The following is a 17,030-nucleotide window of genomic DNA, read 5'->3' on the forward strand; positions in this document are numbered from 1 at the left end:
GTGAGTGAGTTAGTGAGTGAGTGAGTGAGTGAGTGAGTGAGTGAGTGAGTGTGAGTGAGAGTGAGAGTGAGTGAGTGAGTGACTGAGTGACTGGGTGTGAGAGTGAGTGAGTGTGAGAGTGTGAGAGTGAGTGAGTGTGAGTATGAGTGTGAGAGTGATTGTGTGAGTGAGTGAGTGAGTGAGTGAGTGAGTGAGTGAGTGAGTGACTGAGTGACTGACTGACTGAGTGACTGACTGAGTGACTGGGTGTGAGAGTGAGTGAGTGTGAGAGTGAGTGAGTGTGAGAGTGAGTGAGTGACTGTGAGTGAGTGAGTGAGTGAGTGAGTGAGTGAGTGAGTGAGTGAGTGAGTGTGAGAGTGAGTGAGTGAGTGAGTGTGAGAGTGAGTGAGTGAGTGAGTGTGAGAGTGTGAGAGTGAGTGAGTGAGTGAGTGAGTGAGTGTGAGAGTGAGTGAGAGTGAGTGTGAGTGTGAGTGAGTGAGTGAGTGAGTGAGTGAGTGAGTGAGTGAGTGAGTGAGTGAGTGTGAGTGAGTGAGAGTGAGTGAGAGTGAGTGAGTGAGTGACTGAGTGACTGGGTGTGAGAGTGAGTGAGTGTGAGAGTGTGAGAGTGAGTGAGTGTGAGTATGAGTGTGAGAGTGATTGAGTGAGTGAGTGTGAGTGAGTGAGTGAGTGAGTGAGTGAGTGAGTGAGTGACTGAGTGACTGACTGACTGACTGACTGACTGAGTGACTGACTGAGTGACTGGGTGTGAGAGTGAGTGAGTGTGAGAGTGAGTGAGTGAGTGTGAGAGTGAGTGAGTGACTGTGAGTGAGTGAGTGAGTGAGTGAGTGAGTGAGTGAGTGAGTGAGTGTGAGAGTGAGTGAGTGAGTGAGTGAGTGAGTGTGAGAGTGAGTGAGTGAGTGAGTGAGTGAGTGTGAGAGTGTGAGAGTGAGTGAGTGAGTGAGTGAGTGAGTGTGAGAGTGAGTGAGAGTGAGTGTGAGTGTGAGAGTGAGTGAGTGAGTGAGTGAGTGAGTGAGTGAGTGAGTGAGTGTGAGTGAGTGAGAGTGAGTGAGTGAGTGAGTGAGTGAGTGACTGAGTGACTGAGTGACTGAGTGACTGGGTGTGAGAGTGAGTGAGTGTGAGAGTGAGTGAGTGAGTGAGTGAGTGAGTGTGAGAGTGAGTGAGTGTGAGTGAGTGAGTGTGAGAGTGAGTGAGTGAGTGAGTGACTGTGAGTGAGTGAGTGAGTGTGAGAGTGAGTGTGAGAGTGAGTGAGTGTGAGTGAGTGAGTGAGTGAGTGAGTGACTGACTGACTGAGTGACTGGGTGTGAGAGTGAGTGAGTGAGTGAGTGTGAGAGTGAGTGAGTGAGTGAGTGAGTGTGAGAGTGAGTGAGTGAGTGAGTGACTGTGAGTGAGTGAGTGACTGTGAGTGAGTGAGTGTGAGAGTGAGTGAGTGAGTGTGAGAGTGAGTGAGTGTGAGAGTGAGTGAGTGAGTGACTGTGAGTGAATGAGTGAGTGAGTGAGTGTGAGAGTGAGTGAGTGAGTGAGTGAGTGAGTGTGAGTGAGTGAGAGTGAGTGAGAGTGAGTGAGTGAGTGACTGAGTGACTGGGTGTGAGAGTGAGTGAGTGTGAGAGTGTGAGAGTGAGTGAGTGTGAGTATGAGTGTGAGAGTGATTGAGTGAGTGAGTGTGTGTGAGTGAGTGAGTGAGTGAGTGAGTGAGTGACTGAGTGACTGACTGACTGACTGACTGAGTGACTGACTGAGTGATTGGGTGTGAGAGTGAGTGAGTGTGAGAGTGAGTGAGTGAGTGTGAGAGTGAGTGAGTGTCTGTGAGTGAGTGAGTGAGTGAGTGAGTGAGTGAGTGAGTGTGAGAGTGAGTGAGTGAGTGAGTGAGTGTGAGAGTGAGTGAGTGAGTGAGTGAGTGAGTGTGAGAGTGTGAGAGTGAGTGAGTGAGTGAGTGAGTGAGTGTGAGAGTGAGTGAGAGTGAGTGTGAGTGTGAGAGTGAGTGAGTGAGTGAGTGAGTGAGTGAGTGAGTGAGTGAGTGAGTGAGTGAGTGTGAGTGAGTGAGAGTGAGTGAGTGAGTGAGTGACTGAGTGACTGAGTGACTGAGTGACTGGGTGTGAGAGTGAGTGAGTGTGAGAGTGAGTGAGTGAGTGAGTGAGTGTGAGAGTGAGTGAGTGTGAGTGAGTGAGTGTGAGAGTGAGTGAGTGAGTGAGTGACTGTGAGTGAGTGAGTGAGTGTGAGAGTGAGTGTGAGAGTGAGTGAGTGTGAGTGAGTGAGTGAGTGAGTGAGTGAGTGACTGACTGACTGAGTGACTGGGTGTGAGAGTGAGTGAGTGAGTGTGAGAGTGAGTGAGTGAGTGAGTGAGTGTGAGAGTGAGTGAGTGAGTGAGTGACTGTGAGTGAGTGAGTGACTGTGAGTGAGTGAGTGTGAGAGTGAGTGAGTGAGTGTGAGAGTGAGTGAGTGTGAGAGTGAGTGAGTGAGTGACTGTGAGTGAATGAGTGAGTGAGTGAGTGTGAGAGTGAGTGAGTGAGTGAGTGAGTGAGTGAGTGAGTGAGAGTGAGTGAGAGTGAGTGTGAGTGTGAGAGTGAGTGAGTGAGTGACTGTGAGTGAGTGAGTGACTGTGAGTGAGTGAGTGTGAGAGTGAGTGAGTGAGAGTGAGAGTGAGAGTGAGTGAGTGTGAGTGAGTGAGTGAGTGAGTGTGAGAGTGAGTGAGTGAGTGAGTGAGTGTGAGAGTGAGTGAGTGAGTGAGTGAGAGTGAGTGAGTGTGAGTGTGAGAGTGAGTGAGTGAGTGTGAGAGTGAGTGAGTGACTGAGTGACTATTTTGCTTGTCAAATAGAAATATCTTGTTAAAGGTTGTTAAAAATATTTTTGATAACAATAGCTCTTGATAACAAACTTATTAAGATAATTATTTTACAGTATGTCATTGGTATAGGCAGTAGGGTAATGCATTGAATCCTGTCATATAAAGTGCCTAGCTGACATGTCTTTTTTCTTTAGCCTCTGACCCATATGTGATCATCACCTGTGAGGGGGAGAAAGTTCGCTCTCCTGTGCACAAAGACACACGCTGCCCTAATTTTGACATTAAGGGAATATTCTACCGCAAAAAGCCAAAGGAAGGCATTCACATTGAGGTGAGTTGGAAGTATTTAATCACATCTATTCCTTCTTCAGTACTTTTCACCAGCTGCTACAGATCTCCTGGCTCTGTACACTGATCTGTTCCTCTCACCTTATTTCTGCTTTTCTTCTCTATTTCTCCTGCTCAACCCTTCTGACTGTCCCATGACGATCTCAGATCTACAATAAGAATGTGATTGTTGACACCTTCCTGGGTCAGGTGATCCTCTTTAGTGACCCTAACGACCGCCAAGAGCAGCACACGGTCTATCTTAAAGACAAGGGTAGTCACCAAGACAACAACCTTCCAGGCACACTGACTGTACGTGTGATCACCTGCACCACTTTAACCAACATCTGATCAGAAACTAAACGCAGCCTCATGCATCCTGCCACTTCACTCTCTCTGCTTGGGTTCTTCATTCACCTACAAGGCCTTTAGACCTCATAATTTATTTATTTTTTCAGTAAATGGTTAGTTGACCCTAAAAAAGTTCTGTCAGAATTTACTCACCCTCATGTCATTCCAAACCTTTTGCTGTTATTTTTTCAGTGGAGCAAAAAGGGAGACGTATAATGAATCTTAATGACTGCATTCATAAAGATCTTAAAGGGAAAGTTCAATCAAAACAAAATTCTGACATCATTTACTCACCCTAAAGTTGTTCCGAAAAGAAGATATTTTGAAGAATTTTCATAACCAAACAGTTTGGTTACCAACATTATTCCAAATATCTTCTTTTGATTTAAACAGAAGAAAGTACCTCAAAAAGGTTCGGAACAACTTGAGTACACGATGACAGAATTTTCAGTTTTGATTGAGCTATTGTTCTAAAAGCATCGTAAATGTATTCCATATAATTTATTCCAAATCTTTTAAAGCAGTATATGAGGCCTTAGTCAGGGTAGTGGCATGTTTCATTTTTGACAGGAATGAAAGCGAGGCTGTGAGGCATGGAGGTACAGTTAATTCAGTGGATTGTACTGTTGTTTAACATCATACCAATTGTTCAGCTGACGAAATGACTTTTGGAAAAAAACACTTTCAGTAGACAAACACTCCATAATATGGAAGCCTGTTTCCACCACTGAATAAAAATTGTAAAATATTAAAATATATTGCGTGATATAAATTCGCAATTGCGAGTTAAAAAGTCATAATTGTAAGATAAAAAATCGAATTCTGTGAAATAAAGTCAGAGTTGTGTGATATAAACCCGCAATTGTGAGACATAAAGTTGCAATTCTGAGAAATGAAGAGTTTATACCAGACAATACTGAGAAGAAAATTCAGAATTGCAAATTTTTACTTATTGATTCTTTTTTTTTTTTTTTTGTTGTGAAACAGGCTTCCATGCCATAAAACTGTTTTTAAAGTTGTGAGTTATGAAAATGACACTAAGATCTTTATGCATGCCATTGTAAAGACCGTAACATGGTGTCTAGTCTGAATAAGGTCTATAGACTGAAATTTATTATTCAGTGATAATCTTCCGCACTGGTGAGCTGTTATCTTGAGAACTCATTGTGATTAGATTAGATTGAAAAGTGAGTTGAACTTGTTCATTTTGATTCATGAACAAACCGTTCGATCTGATTCACAGTTCTTAAGTTCTAACTGAATGACCACTGTTCCATGATTCATTAGTCACTATAGTCACATGATGGGCCACGTCTCGTCTGCCAGATCACTGAATGTAGCCCAGCCCTGGGAAATGATTCAAATACGATTTTCCCCTTGTCTCTCTTTCCATCCCTTCTCTTCCACACACTCATCAAATATTCAGTCAGTGTCAACATGTGTGCCCGTTCACACAGTTTCTCTAAAGATGCACAGTGACGTCGAGGTCCATCTGTTTACAGAGACCTTGATCTTTAGCAAGACCTGGTCAGCTCTCATTTAGCTGAAAGATTTCAGTGACCGGTGGGCCGCAGCAGGCACTTCTTTGGATTCTCCAGGTCACGTCGCTTAGCAACAGGAGTCTGGAAAAGAACCTACTGGAGCATAAGGGTCTCAAGTGGACCCTCGGCCAAAAGCCCACCTGGACTATCCGCCAGGCCATTCTTTGCCTGAAAACACGGATGGAGATTATTAAAATGCCAGAAGGTTTGATAAGCATTTAACCTTTTTGTACGTGTGTGTATTTTTAGGTGACCAGATAGTCCTGATTTAATGAATTCTATATCCCGACAAAGTTCAAGATAAAAATGTTCCTAATAATTTGTATTAGCTTTAGTTTGACACCTATAAACAGTGTTTTAAAACGTCATCACTATGATTTTTCTTTCATTAGAAACCAGCCGTTTCATAAAAAGATATGTTTTTGAAGGCAGCTTATGTGGCCCTTTTGACCAGTGTTATTGTAGGATTATTTTTATACTATTTTGTTTTTTATTAATATTTTCAAGTAGCCTTTAGCCTCGGTTTCAGTTAAAAATTCAGTTTTAGTCATTTTGCTATTAGCTTTTTAATTTTTTAGATTATTTTTATATAAGTTCTAGTTTACAGTTTTTTAGTGCTTCAATTTTAAAATGTTTTGTTTCATTTATTACCAAGGTAACATTTCTCATTTCCTCTCAGGTTCCTTAGTTTTAAGTCTGATATTTTATACATTTTATTTTCTTTCAGCTTTCAAACCCCCCCAAAAAAGAGAGAGATTTAAAAGTAATTTAAAAGTTACAATAACAACACTGCTTCGATCCACTAATAGAAGTTGTTGCATTGTCCTTACAATACAGAGAAGTGCTAACATGCACATCAATTAGAAGTACACGCTAGTATTTTATATTTTAACTAATTTAAATTTGTTCTTAGACTGTTTTGAATTAAAACAGGCATCAAATCAGGCCAAAATGTGCTTATACTCTATGTAAGCATGTATCCCGATTTGGTTTTCGTGGTTGTCTGGTCACCCTGGTGTATGAGTGCTTGTGATCCAATAGCCTTCAAACATAACCTAAGGGCCATTAAAAGGTAATGCATGTTTAAATCAAAGGGAAATCAGTGCTAGCGGTGCTCAAAGGATGGAGAGCAGGCCTTTAGACCCACAAATATCTTTACCTCTAAGGATCGCGAGACTGTAAAACAAGGATTTATCTGTCTTAATGACTTTCTAGTCAGACTTCTGCCAAGCAGCAAGAGCCATTGTTTGAGCTACACAAGAACTGCCTCACGATTGCATTAACAGATGTTCTGTACTTAAGAGAAGGTCCCTCCTATTGTCTCTCAACTCCACATGACAATGAAGAACTGCACCTTAACTACAGACCCGTGGTGACTATCATCACCAGCTTTGTGTCCTTTCCAATGGCTAGTTGTGCTGTTCCACCAGAGACTGCTACCGAACCCTTTGTGCACTACAATGACTTTCTGTATGTTTTCAGTCACTATAAGTGAATTCTAGAAAACAGAAATAAGTCCACATCACACAACCTTTATCATGGTTGGATATGTTTCAGCATCCTCTCATGTATTTTTATTTGAATGTCAGCTGCACTACTGTGATTTCTGCAGTGTGTTGTGCTGAAGATTTGAGGATTTATTCCTTCATGAGTCATGTTTGCTAATTTTAGTTATCTTAATTATCTTTTTTTGTATTGTCTGTGAAGTATTATTTTGTTACCTTGTGTAAAGTTTCTTAATTTTTTCCATGGTGAAACAGATGTGAAGGTCAAATGGTACACAAGTTACCATGAGCCTGTTTGCCATTTTTAATATTGTGTGTCAAAAAAAATGTAGCATAAGAATCATAAGAATATTAGCTTATAATGACTAATGTTTATAAAATTTGTAATGTTTGTAAAGTTGAGCTGCTGATCCAAATGAATACTGATGCTCAAACTTAGAGGAACAGGAAAAGAAGTGAGAAGAAGAGAAACATAAAGAGACCAAACGTTGTTATATACCAGGTTCGAACAATACAAGGCCAATCAGAGAAACAATGTTGGATGACAAGACCACTCTCAAACCCTGTGGATTAGCCTTTGGCAAAATGTGGTTCATCGGAGACAAACTGATTTTATTCAGGCATGAATGAAGCTTTTTCTTTAGCTCTGTTACATTTCAGTTTTTATACAACCAGATTGAATCCACAACAATAGCCCAGTCATTCTTTTGCATCATCTGTACCTCCACAGGCCAGATTATGACGTGTAAACAGGGGATTTGGCAAAACAAAATTTCTTGTCTGTGGATGGATTTTACTTATCTCCATTTTGACCTCTGTGACTGATTTAGTTCATAGAAAGCAATTTGTACTGAGCTGAGAGATGTTATATTGATCATATAAATTCAAACAGCTACATTTTAACAGAAAATGTGAATGTTTAAGTCAACAAACTCTCAATATATTTATTTCTCTGAAGCCTTACACTCTGGTTCAAAACGTTTCTTGGTTTGTTTGAGCAATCCCACCAGCAACATTGGCTTAACCAATCGGATGAGTGTGAGGCGGGGCTATCTATTTATCTGACCAATAGCAGACAAGGGGCTTGTTCTGGAATTTGTGCACGTTTGTTAGGTAATGTGTGCAGAAATTACACACCTTATACTGTTTAATCTGACTAAACAAACTAAGAAATAGCCTTAAATCTCTTCAGCTGTTAAAGACAACAAAGCTTTCATTATTCATTTTGCTTTGTTTTATCCAAAGCTTAAATGTATTTTTTTTTTGGGGGGGGGGGGGGGGTTGTTTTTGAAGAGAATGCTGTGAAAGATGCCAGTGTGCCAGTACAGTTGGAGCCATATGCATTTGCTGTTTTATTTTATTTTTATTTTTTCTGTCAATTTTGCCAAATAACATAAGTAGCCAATGGCTTATAATGCCTTTTAATGACAAACTTGTTCTGGTGTGAGGTGTTTTCTTATGTATTTTGATTGTTCACAAGTTTTCTTTAATTATTACTGACACAAGTTTAATTTTCTTTGGCCCTGGCCATACGACAGAACAATGATGTTTAAATGGTTAGAAGGTCCTGGTTCACTCAAATTGCAGTGCATGCTTCAGATCAAATAGAGGAACTTTTGCCATGTCATGTGTCAAGTTGATCTTGATGCGGTTTCCTAGTGCAAGTGTAATTTTACATTGCATGTGGGTTTGTGTTTGTTTACAAACAGGTTTTATACACAGTATGAATTTATACAGTAACTTACACACTGTTTGCACAGCTAATGCAATGTACTTATGAAGGAAACAGAAACATATTTGCAGAGATTGCCCAGTTTGACTCTCTTGCATAATTTATTTACAATCTCAACTTGTATTATGTCTGTAGAGACTTTTAACTGCTTGTAATCACAAGTTGAATTCAGTTCCTCTGAATCACTGGCATTGTTTGAACTCACGTGTCACTGTTGGCCGTTTTATTGCTCTCTGTGATGTTACTGGCTCTTTGGCCTTGACTGCTGCATGAACTTTGGCTGAGTGCACCTCTTTTCTTCAAAACACACCGTCACAAACGCTGTCATGCCATGTTGGACGTTCTCTAGGCATCTTTATAGAGTACAGCCTTAATAACCAGTGAATGCTTGTGGAGCGAGCGAATTCTATCGCTCTTTGTCATTGTTTTAACATGGGTCAGACGTCCAGAGAATGAGCTTGTGATACTCTTGTATTTTTTCTGCTGATGTTCAACTTGAAACTAACGTATATACACATAAACAGAAATATACAAACTATCTTGCATGGTATCATTCTATGAAACACAGCTGATATTATCTTTCTAACAGGAATCTTTTATCAGCATTTTATACTCCTTTGTTTACTATTTTATATCTAGCCATGAATCTTGTGTTAAAAAACAACAACAAACAGACATATATACTATATCTAGGGTTTCTGTATCTTATTTCTGTTTAAATGTGTTTGATTTTCCGTGCAAGTCTATCCTGGGTTACACTGTGGTTATTTGATATACTTATTTGAAGTACTTTTTTTTTTTCTTTTGTATTTTGTCAACTTGTGGCATGACTTTGAAATAAAATATTAAAAATGCACATTGGAATGTTTGATATGAAAGTTTTTTCACTCTCTCACCTCACTGATCTGCTATTCCAATTTTATTTTAGTAATTTATTTATTTATTTATTTATTTTTTTTTTTTTTTTTTTGTGAAACGGGATGTTTGATGATGTGAAGAAAGTTTCTTTTTTTTCTCACCTCACCGATGCTCCACTTTTCAAGTTAATATGGTCAAATTACATGTTTTATTTTATTGTATTTTCCCTAACTCTATTTAATTATTTTAACTTTTTATTTGTTTAGATTTTTGTTTTGACATTGCAACATGAAGGTGAGTAAATAATGAATTTTAATTAATGTTTTGAGTCAGAGAAATCGATCATGTGAAGTATGAAAAGAAGTGATAGATTAATTCTAAATTAATTCAAAACTGAAGTTCAAACTGAACCTCCTAACTTTACTTCAGATCTTTTAAAGTGGGGTTGAATTGCTATTTCATGCATACTGAGTTTTTTACACTGTTAAAGAGTTGGATTCCCATGCTAAACATGGACAAAGTTTCAAAAATTAAGTTGTACGTTTGAAGGAGTATTTTTGTTCCCAAAATACTCCTTCCGATTTGTCACAAGTTTCGGAAAGTTTTTTTCGAGTATGGCTCTGTGTGACGTTAGATGGAGCGGAATTTCCTTATATGGGTCCTAAGGGCACGTCTGCCAGAAGAGCGCGCGCTCCCGTAGAGCAGAGCACTGAGAGGCTGAGCACAGACATTTCACTGATCAGAGCGAGAGCGTCGCGAAAAGTCACAAAAGAAGTGTGTTTGTGTTTGCCAGGGCAAGACAACCCTGCACAGATTACCAACAAAAAAAAAAACAGCATTAAGGGACCAGTGGATGGAGTTTATTTTTACAGAGCATCAACGGAGTTGTGCAAGTGTTTGTGTTTGTTCCCTGCATTTCGAAGATGCTTGTTTTACAAACAAGGCCCAGTTTGACGACGGATTTGCGTATCGTTTATTTCTTTTTTTTAAGGATGACGCAATCCCAACGAAAAAGGGTCACGATCGTGTGTTGGAACAGCAGGCGGTGAGTAAAACTGCTTAAAATATCTCTGCCTCCTTGTTAGTGCGTCCGCCTCCCATGCCGGAGACCCGGGTCCGAGCCCCGCTCGGAGCGAGTCGTTGCTGATGCTGCTCTCGTTCAGTTTCAGCCTCTGGATCTGATTCTGGATCATAAATAAATGTCTGAATCTGACTGTAAGCCATGGTTTGTATTGGATGATGGTTTTTCCCTCACGGTAATGTCACAGCTTCCAAACGCTCTCGACGCAAAAGCCTACTGGCGCTTGTGATTCTTTAGCTCCGCCCACACGTCACAACTCTAGGCGCTCGTGTTTTTCCGGGAAAAATCGGTACAGACTATCTTTCTCTTATGAATATAATAAAACTAAAGACTTTTTGGAGTTATTAAGGATGCAGTACTACTCTATAGGTACTCAAGATTAACAGGAGATTGAGTGAAAACGAGCATTTCACCCCCCCCCCATCCTCCCCCCCCCCCCCCTTTAACATGTTTCTTTGATTAAAAAAACGATCAGGAAAAATCAATACTATACATTAATATTTAAAAATGTTTTTCAAACTATTAAAAGAGCCTTGACTGTATTATTTTGATCCCTTTGTTTGGTTATTTATGGATGTTGTATGCTTTGGATTCAAGCCATTTAAACTTAACATTCATTGAATCAGGCACACAAAGCCTCCATATTTAGATACAAAAGCTTGACCTTTTCATGTACAGTTTTCCGCGGAGCTTGAGGCAAGAGAGAGTAACAGGAAACTAGAAACCATTTACTTCAGATGAAGTGACCAGCAGACCTTTGTATCAAGCCCTTCCCTCCCCCACAGTGACCACCCGCTGCTAACCCCGCCTCCCTCTAAGCTGGATCAGGAGTGCCACTGAAGGACATGCTGAATGCTTTCCTGCAGCATTACCCAGCATCCCACAGCAACAGGTAGCCCACAGTAGGACATACATAAGAGGACAACTGATGGACTGCGGAGGACTATACTTTATCCTCTGATATAATTTATAGCTGTCAATCACCTGACTGCAGATCAGCTCTTGAACCTGGACGAGTGGACATAACAGCTAGAGACAGAAGGACGGAGAGATAGAGGTGCAGGGGACAGAAGAAGAAGGAAAGACAAACACTTGAGTCACTGTGAAGTGAGTAAGTGTTCATACTCATGGCTTAGCCGTCCAGCACCTCATGCTCTTTTAAGGCTTTACGGAAAGCTACTTACTGCTGACTGTTTTCTGCTCTGCTGCGCTCTGTACCAGGCCTCCGGAGGAACCATTTATGCCTTCCCACAGTTAGCTGAGAGTGAGTGCTGTTTTACTGTCAGTAGATATTACAGACATGATTTTAGGGTTATGAAATTCCTTAACATAAAAACAAATTCCAGTAAAAAATATTTTAACATGTTTTAAAATGAGATTGATTTACTGGATCTGCCTAGACATGTTTTCAGAGAAATTTTATTTTATTTTATTTTATTTTATTTTTTTTATTTTGCTTTTTGTTGCTTTGTTTTGTTTATACTGGAGAAGCCTATACCTGTTTTCATATATATATATATATATATATATATATATATATATATATATATATATATATATATATATATATATATATATATATATATATATATATTCTTTTAGCTTTTTGTTACTTTGTTTTGTTTTGTTTTAATTCAAATATCTTGAATTAAATTTTTTTATTATTATTATTGCAATTACATTATTATTGTTGTAATCACGAGTACAATTTAACAAGGCTTATGCTTAAAACAAGACTAAACAGCCTGTAAAGTGAAAAACATTAAATATAACAAGTCTTAATATTTCACACAAGTTTGCTTCAAGTAAGTTTAAATCGTTTGGATATTTATGATAATACTGTATAGGTAAAGATATTTAAATATATTTTCTGGAAAACGAGACAAAAATAACCATTATTAATATTGTTGTAATATTGTATTAATTTATTATTTAATTCAATTATTTTTATTTATTATTTACTCTTTATTTTAATGGTTTCTAAGCTTTTAACGTTTTTAAAGATTTATTTCAAGTGTAAAACTGTTTTTTATAATCATCCTCTTGTGGTTGTGTGGATGGCAAGAAACATCTTAAACGGAGAACCGAATTGCTTTGACTCGCTGCTGCTTTGACACAGACTCTGAGCTGACAGACACAGAGGATATGACTGTGTTAATCTGGCTCTGGCACTCACTGAGGTGCTGGATAAAGCAGGTATGAGTTTAGAGGGGCACAAGATTTAAGACCTTTAGTGAGTCTTGGCCCAGGTCAGACGACCGCTTATGAAACAAGCCATAAACAGCTGACCTATAAGTCTAGAAAAACATGAGCAATATTAAGGGAACACTTTCTTAGCTTATTCAACACTGTTAAGTTATTCACTGATTTTAGGAGCAGTGTATTAATTCTGTGCATCCTGTGCGGGGTGTTCTTTGATACAGCTGGAAGTGCATTGTGGGATGCTCCTCAAAATGTGTTTCTGGCATTAAACTGATCCCATCCAGTGTGAGATTAAATGTGGTTAGGTGAGAAAAGTCAGACAGTTTGCGATCTATAATCTCTTTAAATGTGCTAGAGTGATATAGTATGTTGTTTTCATTTTGGCTTTTCCATTGGCTTTTGCATTATCTAAGAAAATAAACATTATGTTTCTCACCTGTTTTGTTCATCATGATAATTTTCATAAATAAACACAACCTTTATGAGTTTTGTAGCCTAATTACAATCTCCAGTAGTGAAAAGGCAAACGTTGGCTATAAACGCTCTACACCACAGTTGCATTGTTCGACGTAAACATCACTAAACTCATTTAGTCTTGATTTAACTGAAAGCTTGAGTAAAAATAGTTTGCAAGAACAGGATTATAAACCCAACGAAACTGTGAATGTGGACTAGTGAGTAGATACTAGAGTTTATCCGTTCAGAGGGATGACTAGTTAGCAATCCCCTTTTTTAAGACAAGTAAAAACTAAAAAAAAAAAAATCACAAAGTGGGTATTAGTGATGCGTTTATGTTTGTATGTATTTATGTAGAATAAAATGCAAAAAAAAATATTATAAGCTTGTATTAACCACAGACATTATTTAACCTAAAAATCCATTTAGAAACCCTTATGATTTCAGGACGATAGAACCAGAAGTGCTAGAAAGCAGAACTCTGTGTATAAGCAGGTTGGAAAGGACACATGTCAGTATTTTTGTTAATAATCTCAGAAATAATTTCTCAAAGAATCCTGTGTGCATCTCAGTTTAGAGGACAACGCTGTGTTTGACCATGTGACACGCTGACATACTGTCAGTCTCTCAGTGCTTGTAAAACTCCAATTAGCAAAAGCCAAATGCATCTACTGACTTACCAAACCATTCATTTGTTTAAACATTATGCAACTTTTCTGAATTTGTTATGTCTTTAACAAATATCACATTTAAAAAAAACGAAATTGGCCTTTATACTGAATTATGCTTAATCTATGTGATTAACATCCATGTTAATCTTCTTATTGAGTGTGCCATTAAGGAAACACATGCCTCAGTCTCACTCCCCAAACTATATTCTCACATCTAACCTGATAATAGTGACATGGACCTATCAAACGCTAAAAATAGATCCGGGAGGCAGCTAAGCCAGGTGTTTTTTATGATGTCTGTTCATGACGTAGGTTAAGTTGTAATCAGTTATGCAGTGTTGAAAAGACAAGGAAATGATTCAGCTGAAATATTCAAACAACACGTTGCTTAGTGCTGACTGGCGAGCTTATCCAGAGGAATCTGTGTAAGCTCCTAAAGACTCCCTCCCGCTGCTCACCTGACCTACACCGGGCCACATGGGTGCCGCTCTGCTTAACCTTATGGAGTCTGGAGCATTGAATCAGATATTTTATTATGTAATATAGTAATATATCATCTTTTAAAGGAATAGTCTGTGTCCAGGTCAGATCGATAGCATTTTTGGCTTAATGTTAATTACCACTATAGATAGATAGATAGATAGATAGATAGATAGATAGATAGATAGATAGATAGATAGATAGATAGATAGATAGATAGATAGATAGATAGATAGATAGATAGATAGATAGATAGATGTACTTACGTGAGTGTGTGTGTGTGTGTGTGTTATTAAATCAAGGATGCTGCAAGCTTCTTGCAATGGAAGTGAATAGGGCCAATTTTCAGATGATATAAAAGCAGAAGTTTGAAGCTTATCTTTTTTTAAAGCACTTAAGTATTCTGTTAAAAATTATTAGCACTGTAAAGCCATTTAAATCTATTTTTGCTGTCATTTTAGGTTTTTAGGGATCATGGTATTGCATTTTCATGGCAACAGAGCTGTAAATTGGATATAAATGTACACAAAAAATACACTAAATTCAAATTAAACCTCACTGTTTATGTCTTGTTATAAGTGTGTTGAAATAAGTATTCACTTGGAATTGTTTTAATGTGAACTCCGTTCTTTTCTTCTTCTTAAAAGAAAAGGAAATATATATTTTAATAGATTTCTGTTGAAAATCAGCATTATTCCACAAATGCTGTAGATTGAGCTTAACTTGAACTGAACCCAGAACATGGAATGTATTTCTTTAATGCAAGTTATTCATTGATCATAAGAGGGCTCACAGATCAACAAGGGCCTGAAGCTCTGATTATTCCTACTGTATATTGATCAGACATTTGAAAAGCCTTCAGTGGCTGACAAAACCCTGCCAATAAAAGGGAAAGGGAAAACAGTTATATTCTTGAACATTAGCACTCAATCATGGTGGAGAAAACTTTAGAGATGAGTCTATGTGGGGTTGACAGTGCAAATTGTTCCTTTGACCTACTCGACAGGCCAATTAGAAGAGTCTCATCTAAGCTGTCTGTCTGCTCTCCTGACGGCTCTATCAGTCATCTTACAATAGGGACAGTTTTGTCATTGCCTCTCAGTCATATGAACCTTCAATCCAGTAGCTTCGTCTTGTCATTGTAAGTGACTAACTCCAGACCACAGTCGATTAACCTTTAAATCAGTTAGGGAATCCCATTTTGTTGTGGTTTTCCGGCACCATGCTTCATGCTGGTTGTAATGATATATAGTGTGTGAGGACTTGAGGAAGCTCTGCCTGAATAAAACTATTGTTGGATCTGCTTCCACAGTGGTGTAATTATCCTCAGTAGCACATCGTGTTTATACATACATCAAGTAGGCCTATGTTTGGTATCAGGCAGTTGCTTCAAGTAACTACAAGTGGTATATTATTTAAAAAGGCATTCTGTGTGATATTCTGCAGTACATGATGTCTTTCTAACAACCATGGTGTGATAGTCTTAATCTTATCTGCAAAAAACCCTGATTTGTGGTTTTCATTGCAGGATGGGATGCCACAATGGCTGATCTAGTATCGGGGTTCTAGAGTGCAACCTAATATCTCAATGGTGCGACTAAAAATCAGATTTTTTAAAAATTTTTAATTATTTCATTATTTTGAGATTTTTAAAGTTTAAATTTCAGCTCAGTGAAGCACTTTAAGCACCAACACTGTTTCAGTAAGTTACCTTTCTTGTAGAAGTGTGCTTCAAAAAAAGAAGTTCATGTTGACCAGACCATCATGTTTAAAATAAATGATGCTTTTATTCAGTAAGGATGCATTTAATTGATTGAAAGTGACAGTAACGACAACAACATTGTTAGAAAAAAAATATTTTTTATATATATATATATATATATATATATATATATATATGGTTATTTTTTTTTTTTTTTGAGCAGTCAGTAATATAATTTTGCTTTTATGTATTGCACAAGTTTGGTCTGGCCTGTCTGGGTCAGTGTATACTTTGTAGTTTGACCCACATTGTTAGCAGAATTAGCTATTCTGTGCTCTGCAAAGTTAGAGATGTTTTTGGTCTTTAATATTCTGGGGATTAGTAGATCCATAAAGCTATATTGTGAAAATGATCCTTCATTATAATTTTAAATATGCCCCAGCATGGGTCATTTTAAAATTTATGATGCAGTGAGAATCTTTGAACAGATTCTAGGAAATGTGTGTTCAGAGTGCACTTACGCTAGTCTGATAGACACTCACGTTCTTGCTTTTATTAAAAGATTTTAATATGCTTTTTAATTATTCATTTCAGAGTCCTAGGGTGTGTAATGTCTGTTTCTTTCCTTTAAATATATTTCTTCACTTCATAGAGTAAAACAGGGTTATTTGACCTTTGCTTTGATCTTTTGTCATTTGATCTATTTAATATTTAATTATCTATTTTCTCTGCTTTTCTTTATTTCATCCTGTATAGGTCCCTCACATGACTTCTAATGTAAAAACTCTAAACCAGAAACATGGTCATTCTGCAACAGGTAAGGCTTCTTCACATGCTCTTGCTCAATGTTCAACTTTTTTCTTTACTTGTTCACGCAAAAATAAACATTCTGTCATAATTTACACTTGTTCCAAACCCATTTGAGTTTCTTTCTTTCTTTCTTTCTTCTTCTTTCTTGAACACAAAAGAAGATATTTTAAAGACTGTTGGTAACCAAACAGTTGACGGTAGCCGTTTACTTCCATAACATGGAAAACATTAGCATGGAAGTGAATGGTTACCATCAGCTGTTTGGTTACCAACATTCTTCAAAATATCTTCTTTTGTGTTCAACAGAAGATACCTCAAGTGAAGGGTGAGTAAATGGTTGTTTTTGCAGTTTTTCCAGTGACAAAGCTTTGGTTTTTGATTGGTGGTCTCATAGGGGGAGTATGTCTGGTTGGATCTCAGTACAGGCCGTGAGTTTGACGTCCCTTTCGGTGCCGTGGTCAAACTCTGTGACTCTGGTCATATCCAGGTCTTGGATGATGAAGGAAAGGTGGGTCTTTCTTTCATAATAGCT

At 38.1% G+C, this 17,030-nt stretch overlaps 2 protein-coding genes across 3 annotated transcripts in view; both read left to right on the top strand.

Annotated features, from left to right (window-relative positions):
- Positions 1-7,023, top strand: part of LOC113064268 (calpain-5-like) — a 32,093-nt gene extending 25,070 nt beyond the window's left edge. For both annotated transcript variants that reach the window (XM_026234943.1, XM_026234944.1), the window contains 2 exons: positions 2,977-3,113; positions 3,278-7,023. In XM_026234943.1, the coding sequence (XP_026090728.1) occupies positions 2,977-3,113; positions 3,278-3,460 (320 nt within the window). In that variant the 3' untranslated portion in view covers positions 3,461-7,023. The remainder of the gene's footprint in view (positions 1-2,976; positions 3,114-3,277) is intronic.
- A 3,987-nt stretch (positions 7,024-11,010) lies between these two features.
- The window catches only part of myo7ab (myosin VIIAb), a 30,073-nt gene continuing 24,053 nt past the window's right edge, over positions 11,011-17,030 (top strand). The window contains exons 1-3 of the mRNA XM_026234942.1: positions 11,011-11,284; positions 16,445-16,505; positions 16,893-17,006. Of these exons, the coding sequence (XP_026090727.1) occupies positions 16,488-16,505; positions 16,893-17,006 (132 nt within the window). The 5' untranslated portion in view covers positions 11,011-11,284; positions 16,445-16,487. The remainder of the gene's footprint in view (positions 11,285-16,444; positions 16,506-16,892; positions 17,007-17,030) is intronic.

The sequence above is a fragment of the Carassius auratus genome, chromosome 46 (genome assembly GCF_003368295.1).
Source record: "Carassius auratus strain Wakin chromosome 46, ASM336829v1, whole genome shotgun sequence".
Taxonomy (NCBI): Eukaryota; Metazoa; Chordata; class Actinopteri; order Cypriniformes; family Cyprinidae; genus Carassius; species Carassius auratus.